Source organism: Entelurus aequoreus, linkage group LG03 (assembly GCF_033978785.1).
Source record: "Entelurus aequoreus isolate RoL-2023_Sb linkage group LG03, RoL_Eaeq_v1.1, whole genome shotgun sequence".
NCBI classification, from domain to species: Eukaryota; Metazoa; Chordata; class Actinopteri; order Syngnathiformes; family Syngnathidae; genus Entelurus; species Entelurus aequoreus.
In genome coordinates, this window is record NC_084733.1 from 85197613 (window position 1) to 85215494 (window position 17882).

Here is a 17882-nt window from a genome sequence, read left to right on the forward strand (position 1 = left end):
TACACGCACATGGAAAAACGTGCCCCAAACAGTTTAGTAAAAAACCTAACCCCAAAAATCAAAATTGCGCTCTAGCGCCCCCTAGGAAGTAAACTGCCTCTAACTCCCACTAGGAAGGTCGTAGAGACATGAAACAAAAACCTCTATGTAGGTCTGACTTAGACCTACATTTCATAATTTAACATTCTCGGGCAAAAACCAACAGGAAGTTGGCAATTTCCCCTTCAAGACAAAATTGTACTAAAAACACTCATTTTTGCCTCTTTGAGCTGTAATTTGCCCCCCTTAACATGCTTCAAGACTCACCAAATTTTACACGCACATAGAAAAACGTGCCCCAAACAGTTTAGTAAAAAACCTAACCCCAAAAATCAAAATTGCGCTCTAGCGCCCCCTAGGAAGTAAACTGCCTCTAACTCCCACAAGGAAGGTCGTAGAGACATGAAACAAAAACCTCTATGTAGGTCTGACTTAGACCTACATTTCATAATTTTACATCCTCGGGCATAAACCAACAGGAAGTTGGCAATTTCCCCTTCAAGACAAAATTGTACTAAAAACACTCATTTTTGCCTCTTTGAGCTGTAATTTGCCCCCCTTAACATGCTTCAAAACTCACCAAATTTTACACGCACATAGAAAAACGTGCCCCAAACAGTTTAGTAAAAAACCTAACCCCAAAAATCAAAATTGCGCTCTAGCGCCCCCTAGGAAGTAAACTGCCTCTAACTCCCACTAGGAAGGTCGTAGAGACAGGAAACAAAAACCTCTATGTAGGTCTGACTTAGACCTACATTTCATAATTTAACATTCTCGGGCAAAAACCAACAGGAAGTTGGCAATTTCCCCTTCAAGACAAAATTGTACTAAAAACACTCATTTTTGCCTCTTTGAGCTGTAATTTGCCCCCCTTAACATGCTTCAAAACTCACCAAATTTTACACGCACATAGAAAAACGTGCCCCAAACAGTTTAGTAAAAAACCTAACCCCAAAAATCAAAATTGCGCTCTAGCGCCCCCTAGGAAGTAAACTGCCTCTAACTCCCACAAGGAAGGTCGTAGAGACATGAAACAAAAACCTCTATGTAGGTCTGACTTAGACCTACATTTCATAATTTTACATCCTCGGGCAAAAACCAACAGGAAGTTGGCAATTTCCCTTCAAGACAAAATTGTACTAAAAACACTCATTTTTGCCTCTTTGAGCTGTAATTTGCCCCCCTTAACATGCTTCAAAACTCACCAAATTTTACACGCACATAGAAAAACGTGCCCCAAACAGTTTAGTAAAAAACCTAACCCCAAAAATCTAAATTGCGCTCTAGCGCCCCCTAGGAAGTAAACTGCCTCTAACTCCCACTAGGAAGGTCGTAGAGACATGAAACAAAAACCTCTATGTAGGTCTGACTTAGACCTACATTTCATAATTTTACATCCTCGGGCAAAAACCAACAGGAAGTTGGCAATTTCCCCTTCAACACAAAAAATGACTAAAAACACTAATTTTTGCCTCTTTGAGCTGTAATTTGACCCCCTTAACATGCTTCAAAACTCACCAAATTTTACACGCACATAGAAAAACGTGCCCCAAACAGTTTAAAAAAAACCTAACCCCAAAAATCAAAATGCGCTCTAGCGCCCCCTAGGAAGTAAAACTCCCACTAGGAAGGTCGTAGAGACATGAAACAAAAACCTCTATGTAGGTCTGACTTAGACCTACATTTCATAATTTAACATTCTCGGGCAAAAACCAACAGGAAGTTGGCAATTTCCCCTTCAAGACAAAATTGTACTAAAAACACTCATTTTTGCCTCTTTGAGCTGTAATTTGCCCCCCTTAACATGCTTCAAAACTCACCAAATTTTACACGCGCATAGAAAAACGTGCCCCAAACAGTTTAGTAAAAAACCTAACCCCAAAAATCAAAATTGCGCTCTAGCGCCCCCTAGGAAGTAAACTGCCTCTAACTCCCACTAGGAAGGTCGTAGAGACATGAAACAAAAACCTCTATGTAGGTCTGACTTAGACCTACATTTCATAATTTTACATCCTCGGGCAAAAACCAACAGGAAGTTGGCAATTTCCCCTTCAACACAAAAAATGACTAAAAACACTAATTTTTGCCTCTTTGAGCTGTAATTTGCCCCCCCTTAACATGCTTCAAAACTCACCAAATTTTACACGCGCATAGAAAAACGTGCCCCAAACAGTTTAGTAAAAAACCTAACCCCAAAAATCTAAATTGCGCTCTAGCGCCCCCTAGGAAGTAAACTGCCTCTAACTCCCACTAGGAAGGTCGTAGAGACATGAAACAAAAACCTCTATGTAGGTCTGACTTAGACCCATTTCATAATTTTACATCCTCGGGCAAAAAACCAACAGGGAAGTTGGCAATTTCCCCTTCAAGACAAAATTGTACTAAAAACACTCATTTTTGCCTCTTTGAGCTGTAATTTGACCCCCTAAAATACTTAAAACTCACCAAATTTTACACGCACATAGAAAAACAGTATGCCCCAAACAGTTTAGTAATAAACCTAACCCCAAAAATCTAAATTGCACTCTAGCGCCCCCTAGGAAGGTAAACGGCCTCTAACTCCCACTAGGAAGGTCGTAGAGACATGAAACAAAAACCTCTATGTAGGTCTGACTTAGACCTACATTTCATAATTTAACATTCTCGGGCAAAAACCAACAGGAAGTTGGCAATTTCCCCTTCAAGACAAAATTGTACTAAAAACACTCATTCTTGCCTCTTTGAGCTGTAATTTGACCCCCTTAAAATACTTCAAAACTCACCAAATTTTACACGCACATAGCAAAACGTGCCCCAAACAGTTTAGTAAAAAAACCTAACCCCAAAAATCTAAATTGCGCTCTAGCGCCCCCTAGGAAGTAAACTGCCTCTAACTCCCACTAGGAAGGTCGTAGAGACATGAAACAAAAACCTCTATGTAGGTCTGACTTAGACCTACATTTCATAATTTTACATCCTCGGGCAAAAACCAACAGGAAGTTGGCAATTTCCCCTTCAACACAAAAAATGACTAAAAACACTCATTTTTGCCTCTTTGAGCTGTAATTTGCCCCCCTTAACATGCTTCAAAACTCACCAAACTTTTCACACACATCGGGACTGGTGGAAATTGCGATCTAAAAAAAAAAACCGAACCCCAAAACTCAAAATTGCGCTCTAGTTATTATTATTATTTATCTTACGGTATATCAAAAATCATTTGAGCAAAATTTAATTGCAATATTGTCGGTGTGGCCCTCCAGCAGTGCTCGGGTTGCTCAAAAATGAATTGCCCACCCCTGTTTTAGAGAGATTTAAAAAAAAAAGACTGATTCCCTCGTTAAAAATGCATTCAATGCTTTTATTGAAAATGAATGACATTCATCACAATACAAAATTGTACAGAATACATACTGTATACCACGTCCAGTATAAAATAAAAACAAAAAAAAGAAAGTACTAAAAAAGGGGTTTTCATTGAATTGGAAATATTTAGGTGGGGGAGGAAGGCGAGGAGACAGGAGAATAAGGCACAGCCGGTACTATCTGAGAAGCATAGTGCATATGTTACATACCAAAGGTCAGGAAAGTGAAGAAGAAGAAGAAGAAGAAGAGGTTATGAATGAGCGTCTCGCTGGAGGTCAGCAGCGAGCTGGGCCTCCACAAATATGGCTTTCCACCGAGTGCTTTCCGACCGCTGCAACCCAAGTGCAAAAACTAGACAAAATGAGGTCACCGAGTGTCCCAGGAGGAGCCGTGAGATATGGACCAAGACTTCCTGGATCAGGATTTGTGGGCGCCGGGCAACAGGAGCGAGGAGGAGGAGGGTGTTCCTTCCAGGCTTGGCAGGGGGACAGGCATGTGTCCGTTGATTAGGCTGGGGAACTGCACAGGAAGACAAAAGGTGGGCCCAGAGTTAGCGGCGGAAGCTCTGCCAAAAGGCCGCTTTTTCCGGCGAGGAAGCGCGAGCATTGTCACCGCGAGCTGCTTCCTGTTATTCCTTTTCATTGTGCCTCTTCCTGTTCGTCTCTGTCCCCCGTCGCAAGAAATCCGGTCCCGGGGGCGTGGCCCGGCGAAAGCGCGCGACGAGTGAGGAGCCGCCGCGCTCCAAAAAAAAAAAAAAAAAACAAAAAAAAAACCGGTTCACCCTGTTCGGGCCTGGTCGGCTCCCCCGGGCTCAAACAGGAAGTATTCACAGGATTTCCTCTCGCTCTGCTGCGCTGAAACCGGACACCCCCCCTCCCCCCCCCCCCCCCCCCCATTCCGCCGAGTCTGATTAGTCGCACAACAAATACATCTTTCGTCCCCAGTTTGCCGATGATGAATATTCATGTCAGCAAATATCTGCCAAAAGTCGTCTGGTTCGGTGAGAATCTACAAACCCCGTTTCCATATGAGTTGGGAAATTGTGTTGGATGTAAATATAAACGGAATACAATGATTTGGAAATCCTTTTCAAGCCATATTCAGTTGGATGCACTACAAAGACAACATATTTCATGTTCAAACTCATAAACTTTATTTTTTTTTTTGCAAATAATAATAATTAACTTAGAATTTCATGGCTGCAACACGTGCCAAAGTAGTTGGGAAAGGGCATGTTCACCACTGTGTTACATGGCCTTTCCTTTTAACAACACCCAGTAAAGGTTTGGGAACTGAGGAGACACATTTTTGACGTGGAATTCTTTCCCATTCTTGCTTGATGTACAGCTTAAGTTGTTCAACAGTCCCTTGTGCTATTTTAAGCTTCATAATGCGCCACACATTTTCAATGGTGGACTACAGGCAGGCCAGTCTAGTACCCGCACTCTTTTACTACGAAGCCACGCTGTCGTAACACACTGAAATAAGCAGGGGCGTCCATGGTAACGTTGCTTGGATGGCAACATGTGTTGCTCCAAAACCTGTATGTACCTTTCAGCATTAATGGTGCCTTCACAGATGTGTAAGTTACCCATGCCTTGGGCACTAATACACCCCCATACCATCACACATGCTGGCTTTTACACTTTGCGCCTACAACAATCCGGATGGTTCTTTTCCTCTTTTAACGTCCACAGTTTCCAAAAACAATTTGAAATGTGGACTCGTCAGACCGCAGAACACTTTTCCACTTTGCGTCAGTCCATCTTAGATGAGCTCGGGCCCAGCGAAGCCGACGGCGTTTCTGGGTGTTGTTGATAAACGGTTTTCGCCTTGCATAAGGAGAGTTTTAACTTGCACTTACAGATGTAGCGACCAACTGTAGTTACTGACAGTGGGTTTCTGAAGTGTTCCTGAGCCCATGTGGTGATATCCTTTACACACTGATGTCGCGTGTTGATGCAGTACAGCCTGAGGGATGGAAGGTCACGGGCTTAGCTGCTTACGTGCAGTGATTTCTACAGATTCTCTGAACCTTTTGATGATATTACGGAGCGTAGATGGTGAAATCCCTAAATTCCTTGCAATAGCTGGTTGATAAATGTTGTTCTTAAACAATTTGCTCACGCATTTGCTCACAAAGTGGTGACCCTCGCCCCGTCCTTGTTTGTGAACGACTGAGCATTTCATGGAATCTACTTTTATACCCAATCATGGCACCCACCTGTTCCCAATTTGCCTGTTCACCTGTGGGATGTTCCAAATAAGTGCTTGATGAGCATTCCTCAACTTTATCAGTATTTATTGCCAGTTTCAACATCAAATATGTTGTCTTTGTAGCATATTCAACTGAATATGGGTTGAAAATGATTTGCAAATCATTGTATTCCGTTTATATTTACATCGAACACAATTTCCCAACTCATATGGAAACGGGGTTTGTACTAGACAACTTGTCTTTTAGTAGTAAGTAAACAAACAAAGGCTCCTAATTAGTCTGCTGACGTATGCAGTAACATATTGTGTCATTTATACACCTATTATTTTGTCTACATTATTAAGGACAAGTGGTAGAAAATGGATTATTAATCTACTTGTTCATTTACTGTTAATATCTGCTTACTGTCAATCAATACCGGTACTTTTCAAAGGTGGTATAGTACCGAATTCAATTGATGAGTACCGCGATACTTTATTAGTACCGGTATACCGTACAACCCCAGTTCTAACTAGGGTTGTCCCGATACCAATATTTTGGTACCGGTACCAAAATGTATTACAATATTCTTGTAAATAAAGGGGACCACAGAAAATGGCATTATTGGCTTTATTTTAACAAAACAAAAAAAGTTTATTATTGCAAGTTTGTCCTTAAATAAAATAGTGAACATACTAGACAACTTGTCTTTTAGTAGTAAGTAAACAAACAAAGGCTCCTAATTAGTCTGCTGACGTATGCAGTAACATATTGTGTCATTTATACACCTATTATTTTGTCAACATTATTAAGGACAAACTGTAAAAAATTAATAATTAATCTACTTGTTCATTTACTGTTAATATCTGCTTACTTTCTCTTTCAACATGTTCTATCTACACTTCTGTTAAAATGTAATAATCACTTATTCTTTGATACTTTACATTAGTTTTGGATGATACCACACATTTAGGTATCGATCCGATACCAAGTCGTTACAGGATCATACATTGGTCATATTCAATGTCCTCATGTGTCCAGGGACGTATTGGGAGACCGGGCTTTCTGCTCCGCCGCTCCCGGTCTGTGGAACGCTCTCCCTGACCACCTGAGGGCACCACAGACTGTGGATGCTTTTTAAAAAGGCTTAAAAACCCTTCTTTTTAAAAAAAAGCCTTTTTTTAGATACATACTAGTTTTAGCTATTTGGCTGTTCTAGTTTTTATTTTTATTTATTTTTTAAAATCTTTTTTATTTTTTTTAATACACTGTAGTACTTTGAGGTTGTTTACTCAATGTAAAGTGCTTTTTACAAATAACATCTATTATTATTATTATATTTCCTAAGTTTATAAACATAATATACATTAAGAAAAAACGAAAATAGATTTTGTAATGCTAAAAAAATATCGATGTTATAGTAGTGTCGACTAGATACGCTCCTGTACTTGGTATCATTACAGTGGATGTCAGGTGTAGATCCACCAATGGCGTTTGTTTACATTGTGATGCCGGTGAGCTACGGTGTGTAGTGAAGCATGTTTAGCTATTCCTCGTCCTGCAGTGATAATGATACTTGTAAGAAATGTACTTTATTTTTATTAGAGATGTTGAAGTGTGATGACAACCTCTCATGGTCCCAACAACAATTAGCACTATAGGTCGTTCTTGACCGTTCACAGATGTTTTTAACGTGTGGGGGTAAATATGTTCTTCAATTTTTGTGGATATCCTGTCATTTTTGAGACCAAGGTTACAAGTAACAGCTAAAACGTTGATGAATTCATAAAATGTTCGTTTTGAGTCAAAAAAGTCAGCCTCAAAACGACGCAACTTGTGCTGAGATGTTTTTTTTTTTTTTTTGCTGATCAAATTAAAAAAAGACTAAAACTTTATTAAAATGTTTTGGTGATCAGCCAGACTCGATGTCACAGAAGTATGGAACCAGGGTCAAGGAAATGTGTGATGATAGCCATAGAAAAGGACATGTGACCTAAGTACGAACCCCAAAACCAGTGAAGTTGTCACGTTGTGTAAATGGTAAATAAAAACCGAATACAATAATTTGCAAATCCTTTTCAACTTATATTCAATTGAATAGACTGCAAAGACAAGATATTTAACGTTCTAACTGGAAAACGTTGTTATTTTTTGCAAATATTAGCTCATTTGGAATGTGATGCCTGCAACATGTTTCAAAAAAGCTGGCACAAGTGGCAAAAAAGACTGAGAAAGTTGAGGAATGCTCGTCAAGCACTTATTTGGAACATCCCACAGGTGAACAGGCTAATTGGGAACAGGTGGGTGCCATGATTGGGTATAAAACATCATCAGTGTGTAAAGGATATCACCACATGGGCTCAGGGACACTTCAGAAAACCACTGTCAGTAACTACAGTTTGTCACTAAATCTGTAAGTGCAAGTTAAAAACTCTACTAAGCAAAGCCAAAGCCATTTATCAACAACACCCAGAAACGCCGCCGGCTTCGCTGGGCCCCGAGCTCATCTAAGATGGACTGATGCAACGTGGAAAAGTGTTCTGTGGTCTGACGAGTCCACATTTCAAATTGTTTTTGGAAACTGTGGATGTCGTGTCCTCCGGAACAAAGAGGAAAAGAACAATCTGGATTGTTCTAGGTGCAAAGTGTAAAAGCCAGCATGTGTGATGGTATGGGGGTGTATTAGTGCCCAAGGCATGGGTAACTTACACATCTGTGAAGGCACCATTAATGCTGAAAGGTACATACAGGTTTGGGAGCAACATACGTTGCCATCCAAGCAACGTTATCATGGACGCCCCTGCTTATTTCAGCAAGACGATGCCAAGCCACGTGTTACATCAACGTGGCTTCATAGTAAAAGAGTGCGGGTACTAGACTGGCCTGCCTGTAGTCCACACCTGTCTCCCATTGAAAATGTGTGGCACATTATGAAGCCTAAAATAGCACAATGGAGACCCCCGGACTGTTGAACGACTTAAGCTGTACATCAAGCAAGAATGGGAAAGAATTCCACTTGAAAAGCTTCAAAAATGTGTCTCCTCAGTTCCCAAATAAGTGTTGTTAAAAGGAAAGGCCATGTAACACAGTGGTGAAAATGCCCCTTTTTTGCAATGTGTTGCTGCCATTAAATTCTAAGTTAATGATTATTTGCCAAAAAAAAAAAAGGGAACATTAAATATCTTGTCTTTGCAGTCTATTCAATTGAATATAAGTTGAAAAGGATTTGCAAATCATTGTATTCTGTTTTTATTTACCATTTACACAATGTGACAACTTCGCCGGCTTGGGGTTTTGTACACGAGAAGCTATTTTTAGACACTTATGAGCGTTTTTAAATGGCACTTAACTTGACCCTGGCACAGATCGATGATATTTCAAAGGAAGAATTGTTTCTCGAGCCAAACAAAATGGAGGATTTTCAACCTTAGAGGTTCCTCTGTTGGTTCTATCATCGGGGCCCGCCCACCTCCGGCAGACGCCCAACTCACTTCCTGCTATGGCTTTTCAAAATACGAGTCAACAACGCCTGTTTGTTTTTCTTTTTTTTCCCCTTCTTCTGTGGCCTATTTTTTTGTGTTTGCTCCCCTTCCTACCAAGTGCGTGCGTGCGTGCGTGCGTGCATGCGTGGTTGCGTGCGTGCGTGCGTGCGTGGGTGGGTGCGTGCGTGCGTGCGTGCGTGGGTGCGTTTGGTGGGTGCGTGCGTGCGTGCGTGGGTGGTTGCGTGCGTGGGTGCGTGCGTGCGTGCGTGCGTGCGTGGGTGGTTGCGTGCGTGCGTGCGTGCGTGCGTGCGTGGTTGGTTGCGTGCGTGCGTGCGTGGGTCGTTGCGTGCGTGCGTGCGTGCGTGCGTGGGTGGTTGCGTGCGTGCGTGGGTGGTTGCGTGCGTGCGTGCGTGCGTGCGTGCGTGGATGGTTGCGTGCGTGCGTGCGTGCGTGCGTGCGTGCGTGCGTGGGTGGTTGCGTGCGTGCGTGCGTGCGTGCGTGGATGGTTGCGTGCGTGCATGCGTGCGTGCGTGCGTGCGTGCGTGGGTGGTTGCGTGCGTGCGTGCGTGCGTGCGTGGGTGGTTGCGTGCGTGCGTGCGTGCGTGCGTGCGTGGATTGTTGCGTGCGTGCGTGCGTGCGTGCGTGCGTGCGTGCGTGCGTGCGTGGGTCTCACCTGGAACAAGGACCCGTGGCCCTGCAGCCGGGCCGGACTGGGCGGGGCCACGGGGCTGAGGCTGCTCCAGAAGTGGATGCCAGACAAGAGTGGACTGTGGGCCAGCAGCAGACCGGAGGGAGTCTGCAACAAACAAAAAAAAGGAGGAGGAGGCGTCAAAAAGTGTGCGTAGAGGAGCTCCGAGGGCTTTTTGGGTAATGCGAAACATGCTGAAATGCAAAATGGACCTGCTTTTTTTTTTCTTTTTTTTTTTTGGCGTTTGGAAAAACAAACTGGCGGCGCAGGAAGGAAGTCTGCGGTTTCTCCTCTGGAATACAGGGGTGACGTCGAGAGGGGTTGTTGTTGATGGGGTGGTGAGGAAGAGGGGGGGGGGGGGGGGGTAACATATGAAATCAATTTCTCTTTCTCTCCGGGTCTCCCTTCCCAACGCCCCCCCCCCCCCCCCCCCCCCCCCCCCCGTGTCACCTCAAGAGAAGCCAGCCAGTGTTGCTCCCATTATTAATGGGATTATTGCAGCATGTGGCATCACTTAAGGGCCTCTTCCCGCCAGACATTTTCTGTGCAATGTGCGCGTTAACGTTTTGTTTTCATACCCCCGTCTCGTCGTCGTGCTTTTATTTATTCTTTTTACCCCCCACCAGATATGGGTTGACAAATATTTGACGAGTCATTAACGGTGCTGAAATGTTGTTGAGGTCCACAAAGGCATCACGAGGTGCCACCGCGTATTTAGCAAAAAAAAAAAAAAAAAAAAAAAGGTCCATCCTTCAACAACATGTTTATTAGTGCGGTTGTAAGCATTGCATCATACCGACAGCTGCTTTTTTTTTTTTTTTTTTTTTTTTTTTGGGTACAAGTTTTTAGAAATTTGCATTTTGTACGCCACTAAAACAACTAATAATTTGCATAAAAAGCAGAAGCGCCACATGTAACGCCATACTGGGCAATTTGGGGGGCGGGGTTATCTAAAAGGGCGGAGCCAGACATGTTGGGGAGTGAATTCATCTGCAGGATACAAGACCGTGTTTGTAGTTTATTCATGTTATTGCATGTTTGGCTTAAACATTAAATGGAAAAAAAAAATTACTAAAAATGTATAATTGAAAAGTGGCTGATTTTGAAAATATTTACACAAAATTCCTTTTGACTTTTTTTCTTTTACTCCCACTTTAAATCGCTGCATTGAACGCATCATTCGGAACAGACATGATGTCAAACGACAACAATAAAGAAAGATGAGGGTTGTCTGCATTTACTTCCCATCTTGGCCACTATTATTAACTAAGAGGAGAATGAGGGCAGTGACAAAACAAAATAATTTTGTAAATATTTACACAAAATTACTTTTGGGCGTTTTTTTTCTTTTTCCCCCCACTTCAAATCGCTGCATTGAACGCATCATTCAGAACAGACATGATGTCAAAGGACAACAATAAAGAAATATGAGGGTTGTCTGCGTTTACTTCCCATCATTGTCACTAGTATTAACTAAGGAGAATGAGGGCAGTGAAAAAAGCATAATTTTGAATATATATACACAAAATTACGTTTTGACGTTTTTTTTCCTTTTTGTCCCACTTTAAATCGCTGCATTGAACGCATCATTCGGAACAGACATGATGTCAAAGGACAACAATAAAGAAAGATGAGGGTTGTCTGCATTTACTTCCCATCTTGGCCACTATTATTAACTAAGAGGAGAATGAGGGCAGTGAGAAAACATAATAATTTTGAATATATTTACACAAAATTACTTTTTTTTTTTCTCCCACTTCAAATTGCTGCATTGAACGCATCATTCGGAACAGACATGATGTCAAAGGACAACAATAAAGAAAGATGAGGGTTGTCTGCGTTTACTTCCCATCTTGGCCACTATTATTAACTAAGAGGAGAATGAGGGCAGTGAGAAAACAAAATAATTTGGAATATATTTACACAAAATTCCCTTTTGACTTTTTGGCGTTTTTATCTTTTTCTCCCACTTCAAATCGTTGCATTGAACGCATCATTCAGAACAGACATGATGTCAAAGGACAACAATAAAGAAAGATGAGGTTGTCTGCATTTACTTCTCACCTTTGCCATTATTATTAACTAAGAGGAGAATGAGGGCAGTGAGAAAATAATTTTGAATATATTTACACAAATTTCCTTTTTGACTTTTTAGCGTTTTTTAAATTTTTCTCCCACTTCAAACCGCTGCGTTGAACGCATCACTCGGAACAGACATGATGTCAAAGGACAACAATAAAGAAATATGAGAGTTGTCTGCATTTACTTCCCATCTTGGCCACTAGTATTAACTAAGAGGAGAATGAGGGCAGTGAGAAAACACAATAATTTTGGATAAATTTACACAAAATTCCATTTCGGCGTTTTTTTTTTCTTTTTCTCCCACTTCAAATTGCTGCATTGAACGCATCATTCGGAACAGACATGATGTCAAAGGACAACAATAAAGAAAGATGAGGGTTGTCTGCATTTACTTCCCATCTTGACCACTATTATTAACTAAGAGGAGAATGAGGGCAGTGAAAAAACAAAAATAGTTTTGAATATAATTACACAAAATTCCTTTTTGACATTTTTTTCTTTTTCTCCCACTTCGAATCGCTGCATTGAACGCATCATTCAGAACAGACATGATGTCAAAGGACAACAATAAAGAAAGATGAGGGTTGTCTGCATTTACTTCCCATCTTGACCATTATTATTAACTAAGACGAGAATGAGGGCAGTGAGAAAACATAATAATTTTGAATATATTTACGCAGAATTACTTTTTGGCGTTTTTTCCTTTTTCTCCCACTTCAAATCGCTGCATTGAACGCATCATTCGGAACAGACATGTCAAAGGACAACAATAAAGAAAGATGAGGGTTGTCTGCATTTACTTCTCACCTTTGCCATTATTATTAAATAAGAGGAGAATGAGGGCAGTGAGAAAATAATTTTGAATATATTTACACAAATTTCCTTTTTGACTTTTTTGCGTTTTTTTTAATTTTTCTCCCACTTCAAATCGCTGCATTGAACGCATCATTCAGAACAGACATGATGTCAAAGGACAACAATAAAGAAAGATGAGGGTTGTCTGCATTTACTTCCCATCTTGGCCACTATTATTAACTAAGAGGAGAATGAGGGCAGTGAGAAAACAAAATTACTTTTTGACGTTTTTTTTCTTTTTCTCCCACTTCAAATCGCTGCATTGAACGCATCATTCGGAACAGACATGATGTCAAACAACAACAACAATAAAGAAAGATGAGGGTTGTCTGCATTTACTTCCCATCTTGACCACTAATAATAACTAAGAGGAGAATGAGGGCAGTGAGAAAACGAAATAATTTTGTGTATATTTACACAAAATTCCTTTTTGACGTTTTTTTCTTTTTCTCCCACTTTAAATCGCTGCTTTGAACGCATCATTCAGAACAGACATGATGTCAAAGGACAACAATAAAGAAAGATGAGGGTTGTCTGCATTTACTTCTCACCTTTGCCATTATTATTAACTAAGAGGAGAATGAGGGCAGTGAGAAAATAATTTTGAATATATTTACACAAATTTCCTTTTTGACTTTTTAGCGTTTTTTTAAATTTTTCACCTACTTCAAATCGCTGCATTGAACGCATCATTCAGAACAGACATGATGTCAAACGACAACAATAAAGAAAGATGAGGGTTGTCTGCATTTACTTCCCATCTTGGCCACTATTATTAAATAAGAGGAGAATGAGGGCAGTGAGAAAACAATAATTTTGAATATATATACACAAAATTCCTTTTTGACGTTTTTTTATTTTTCTCCCACTTCAAATCGCTGTATTGAACGCATCATTCAGAACAGACATGAACAAAGGACAACAATAAAGAAAGATGAGGGTTGTCTGCATTTACTTCCCATCTTTGCCACTAATATTAACTAAGAGGAGAATGAGGGTAGTGAGAAAACAAAATTACTTTTTGGCGTTTTTTTCCTTTTTCTTCCACTTCAAATCGCTGCATTGAACGCATCACTCGGAACAGACATGATGTCAAAGGACAACAATAAAGAAAGATGAGGGTTGATCGCACCGCCTCGATGTAAATGATTAAATAACTTAGTTTTGCAGACAATAATTAATAATAATAATAATTAATACAAGTTTAATTTGGTGTATGTTGGTTCTAAATGGGAAGATACCTGAAAGTTAGTTAGTTACTTCTCTATTAAATGAGCAGTGTCATCGGTTTGTGAGTTTATTAAAGTGTTAAACACGGTTTAACTTAAAATGCTAACTTACCGCGGTTTATCATTAATACTGTTTATTGTTACATCCCGAGTGACCAATACTGAATATATTTCCCCGAAATTCCCTGAACTTTGAGCGTTTTTCCTTTCCCCCACTTTTAAAATGTTACCGCAAAAAACTTGCTGCATTGAACGCATCATTCGGACTGCTCCATGCTGCCAAACGACAACAATGGAGGAAGGTGAATGTTGTCTATTATTACTTCTAATCATGGCCACTATTATTAACTAAGAGGAGGACGAGGGTAGTAAGGAAACAAAATAATTTTGAATATATTTACACCAAATTCCTTTTTGGCAATTGTTTTATTTATTTTTTCTCCCACTTCAAATCGCTGCACTGAACGCATCATTCGGAACAGACGTGATGTCAAATGACAACAATAAAGAAAGATGAGGGTTGTCTGCATTTACTTCCCATCTTGTGTTTAATTATGTTTATCTTCTTACGTTTTAATGTGTAAAGGTAAAAGTAGTGTTTTATGTTTTTTTTTTATGAAACGCAGATATTGGGCGCTTCACTTCCGGTTTACGTGAGTTCACTTCCTGTTATTCCTTCGAGTATTGATCGATCGTACCGCCTTGTAAGTTCGATGTAAACTATTAAATAACTTAGTTGCGCAGACAATAATTAATATTAATAATTAATACAAGTTTATATTGAGGTATGTTGGTTTTTAATGGGGAAAGACCTGAAGTCTCTTGTAGTCATGCTAACATTTAAGCTAACTAACTTGCTTCTCTATTAAATGAGCAGTATCATCGGTTTGTGAGTTTATTAAAGTGTTAAACACGGTTTAACTTAAAACGCTAACGTACCGCGGTTTATCATTAATATTGTTACATCCTGAGTGACAAATACTGAATATATTTCCCCGAAATTCCCTGAACTTTGAGCGTTTTTCCTTTTCCCCCCTTTTAAAATGTTACCGCAAAAAACTTGCTGCATTGAACGCATCATTCGGATTGCTCAATGCTGCCAAACGACAACAATGGAGGAAGGTGAATGTTGTCTATTATTACTTCTAATCATGGCCACTATTAACTATGAGGGGGGTGAGGAAACAAAATAATGTTGAATATATTTACACAAAATTCCTTTTTGACAATTTTGTATTTTTCTCCCACTTCAAATCGCTGCATTGAACGCATCATTCGGACTGCTCAATGCTGCCAAACGACAACAATGGAGGAAGGTGAATGTTGTCTATTATTACTTCTAATCATGGCCACTATTAACTATGAGGGGGGTGAGGAAACAAAATAATGTTGAATATATTTACACAAAATTCCTTTTTGACAATTTTGTATTTTTCTCCCACTTCAAATCGCTGCATTGAACGCATCATTCGGACTGCTCCATGCTGCCAAACAACAACAATGGAGGAAGGTGAATGTTGTCTATTATTACTTCTAATCATGGCCACCGGTTTTATACCAGAGGAGAATGAGGAATGGAATATAAACTGTGGAATATAACTAAGCTGACCATATTGTGACATCCCAAAAAGAGGACACATATATGCGTGCCAAGGCCGGGACTAGGTGAACATTTGCCAATGATACTCGAACTTGCTTTATAAATAATATATTTATTTAAATAAAGCATTTTTTCTCCTCTGTTGACAGCAGTGTTGGCGCTAGGAATTTTCAAAATGGGGTCCCAGGGACCCCATCAAGTCATAAAAATGGGGTCCCACAGTACATTTTTGGGGGTCCACTTTTTTGTAAGCGTTTTGAAAAAAAATGATAAACTTATGTTATATCTCACATTCTATATTGTGTTTTGGAAAAAGGTTGTCATAAACGTTAATTCATTAAAAAAAATTATAACAAATTTGTATACATATGTAAATGTATTCAGTTATAAACATTCATTCACTTTCTTCTTCCCTTCATGGATCTAAACTTTACCGCTGCTGGTAGCTTTTTCTATGTTTTTATAAGAGATGTCCGATAATATCGGCCCATAAATGCTTTAAAATGTAATATCGGAAATTATCGATATCGTTTTTTTAAATTATCGGTATCGTTTTTTTTTGTTTAGTTTTTTTATTAAATCAACATAAAAAACACAAGATACACTTACAATTAGTGCACCAACCCAAAAAACCTCCCTCCCCATTTACACTCCATCCATCCATCCATTTCTACCGCTTATTCCCTTCGGGGTCGCGGGGGGCGCTGGAGCCTATCTCAGCTACAATCGGGCGGAAGGCGGGGTACACCCTGGACAAGTCGCCACCTCATTGCAGGGCCAACACACTCATTCACACTTATTCACACAAAAGGGTTGTTTCTTTCTGTTATTATTATTCTGGTTCCTACATTATATATCAATATATATCAATACAGTCTGCAAGGAATGCAGTCCGTAAGCACATTGCTGGTCCACTAATATTACTAACCTTTAACAGTTAATTTTACTCATTTTCATTAATTACTAGTTTCTATGTAACTGTTTTAATATTTTTTTACTTTCTTTTCTATTCAAGAACTTTTTTTTTAATTTATTTTTTTTCTTTTATAAAAATTTTTTAAAAGGACCTTATCTTCACCATACCTGGTTGTCCAAATTAGGCATAATAATGTGTTAATTCCACGACTGTATATATTGGTATCGGTTGATATCGGTATCGGTAATTAAGAGTTGGACAATATCGGAATATTGGATATCGGCAAAAAGCCATTATCGGACATCCCTAGTTTTTATTTAATAAGTTGTAGATGTATTTATTTCAGTATAAAAGTGTAAAAAGTGTTTTGCTGGGGTCATGAAATGATGATAATGGTGTGCCAGGGCATACATACATTTTATATTTAACGCTTAAATCCATCCCTCATTTCAAAATGTTTTATTTTTTTTTATGCTGTTTTTTTGTTTGTTTGTTTTCCGCCCTTTTTATGTTTTTAATGGCAAACACACAAAATATGCAAAATCTTCCACCAAAAATATTTTTCAAAGTGGAATATTTGATGTGAAGTAATGGGAACCTTGGATAGGTCAATAATTCATAATAACATTGATTTTGATTCAATATTATGTTTTGAGCAATGACAGTTTGAAAGAAAGAAAACAGCAGCTTTGTTTTATTAGTCAACATTGCAACTTTTTCTAAATTACATTTCACCTTTAAGCTTTTTTATTTCACTTTTGTTATGTTTTTGTTCATTTTAATAGTATTTTTAGAATGTGCCGTGGGCTTTTAAAACATTAGCTGTGGGCCGCAAATGGGCACACTTTTGACTAAGGCTGAAACGACGCGTCAACGTCATCGGTTACGTAAATACGTCAACGCCGTTTTTGTGCGTCGACGCGTCGCATATTCACGTCACACTACCGTCATGGCGGACCGCAAAGCAGACGATGCGAGCGAGGGGAAAAAAACATGCCAAAAGTCGTCAAAAGTGTGGGAGTATTTCAATAAACGGCCTAATAATGTTGTTGTATGCACGCTGTGTCGATCGGAAATGGCCTATCATAGCAGCACGACGGCTATGAACGAACATTAGAAAAGAAAACACCCGTCTTGCCATCAACCATCAACTAGTCAATCCTCCGCGTGAGCATACGTTGTCATCGTTACACAAAAACATGAATGTGTCATTTGTATCTGCGTTGTGAATTCATAAACTAAAGCACCGTTTCGCTCTGAGAGGCGCGTTTGGCGTGCCTGTTCAGTGTTTACAAAGACGCGCTCCTCTTTAACGCTAACGTTAATTAGTTGTGCAAATACCTTTTAGAACATTAACAGTTACATATACTATGTACAAACGAACAGTTAACTTTCAATTTAATCATACTATCATCATCGGTCTTACCTCTCAGTTCCAGCCACATCGAC

The 17882-nt window shown here is 39.7% G+C and overlaps 1 protein-coding gene across 1 annotated transcript in view; it reads right to left on the minus strand.

Moving 5' to 3' along the window:
- Positions 1-3337: 3337 nt before the first annotated feature.
- Positions 3338-17882, minus strand: part of elk3 (ETS transcription factor ELK3) — a 50997-nt gene continuing 36452 nt past the window's right edge. The window contains exons 4-5 of the mRNA XM_062043051.1: positions 9737-9859; positions 3338-3903 (exon numbers count right to left, since the gene is read on the minus strand). Of these exons, the coding sequence (XP_061899035.1) occupies positions 3802-3903; positions 9737-9859 (225 nt within the window). The 3' untranslated portion in view covers positions 3338-3801. The remainder of the gene's footprint in view (positions 3904-9736; positions 9860-17882) is intronic.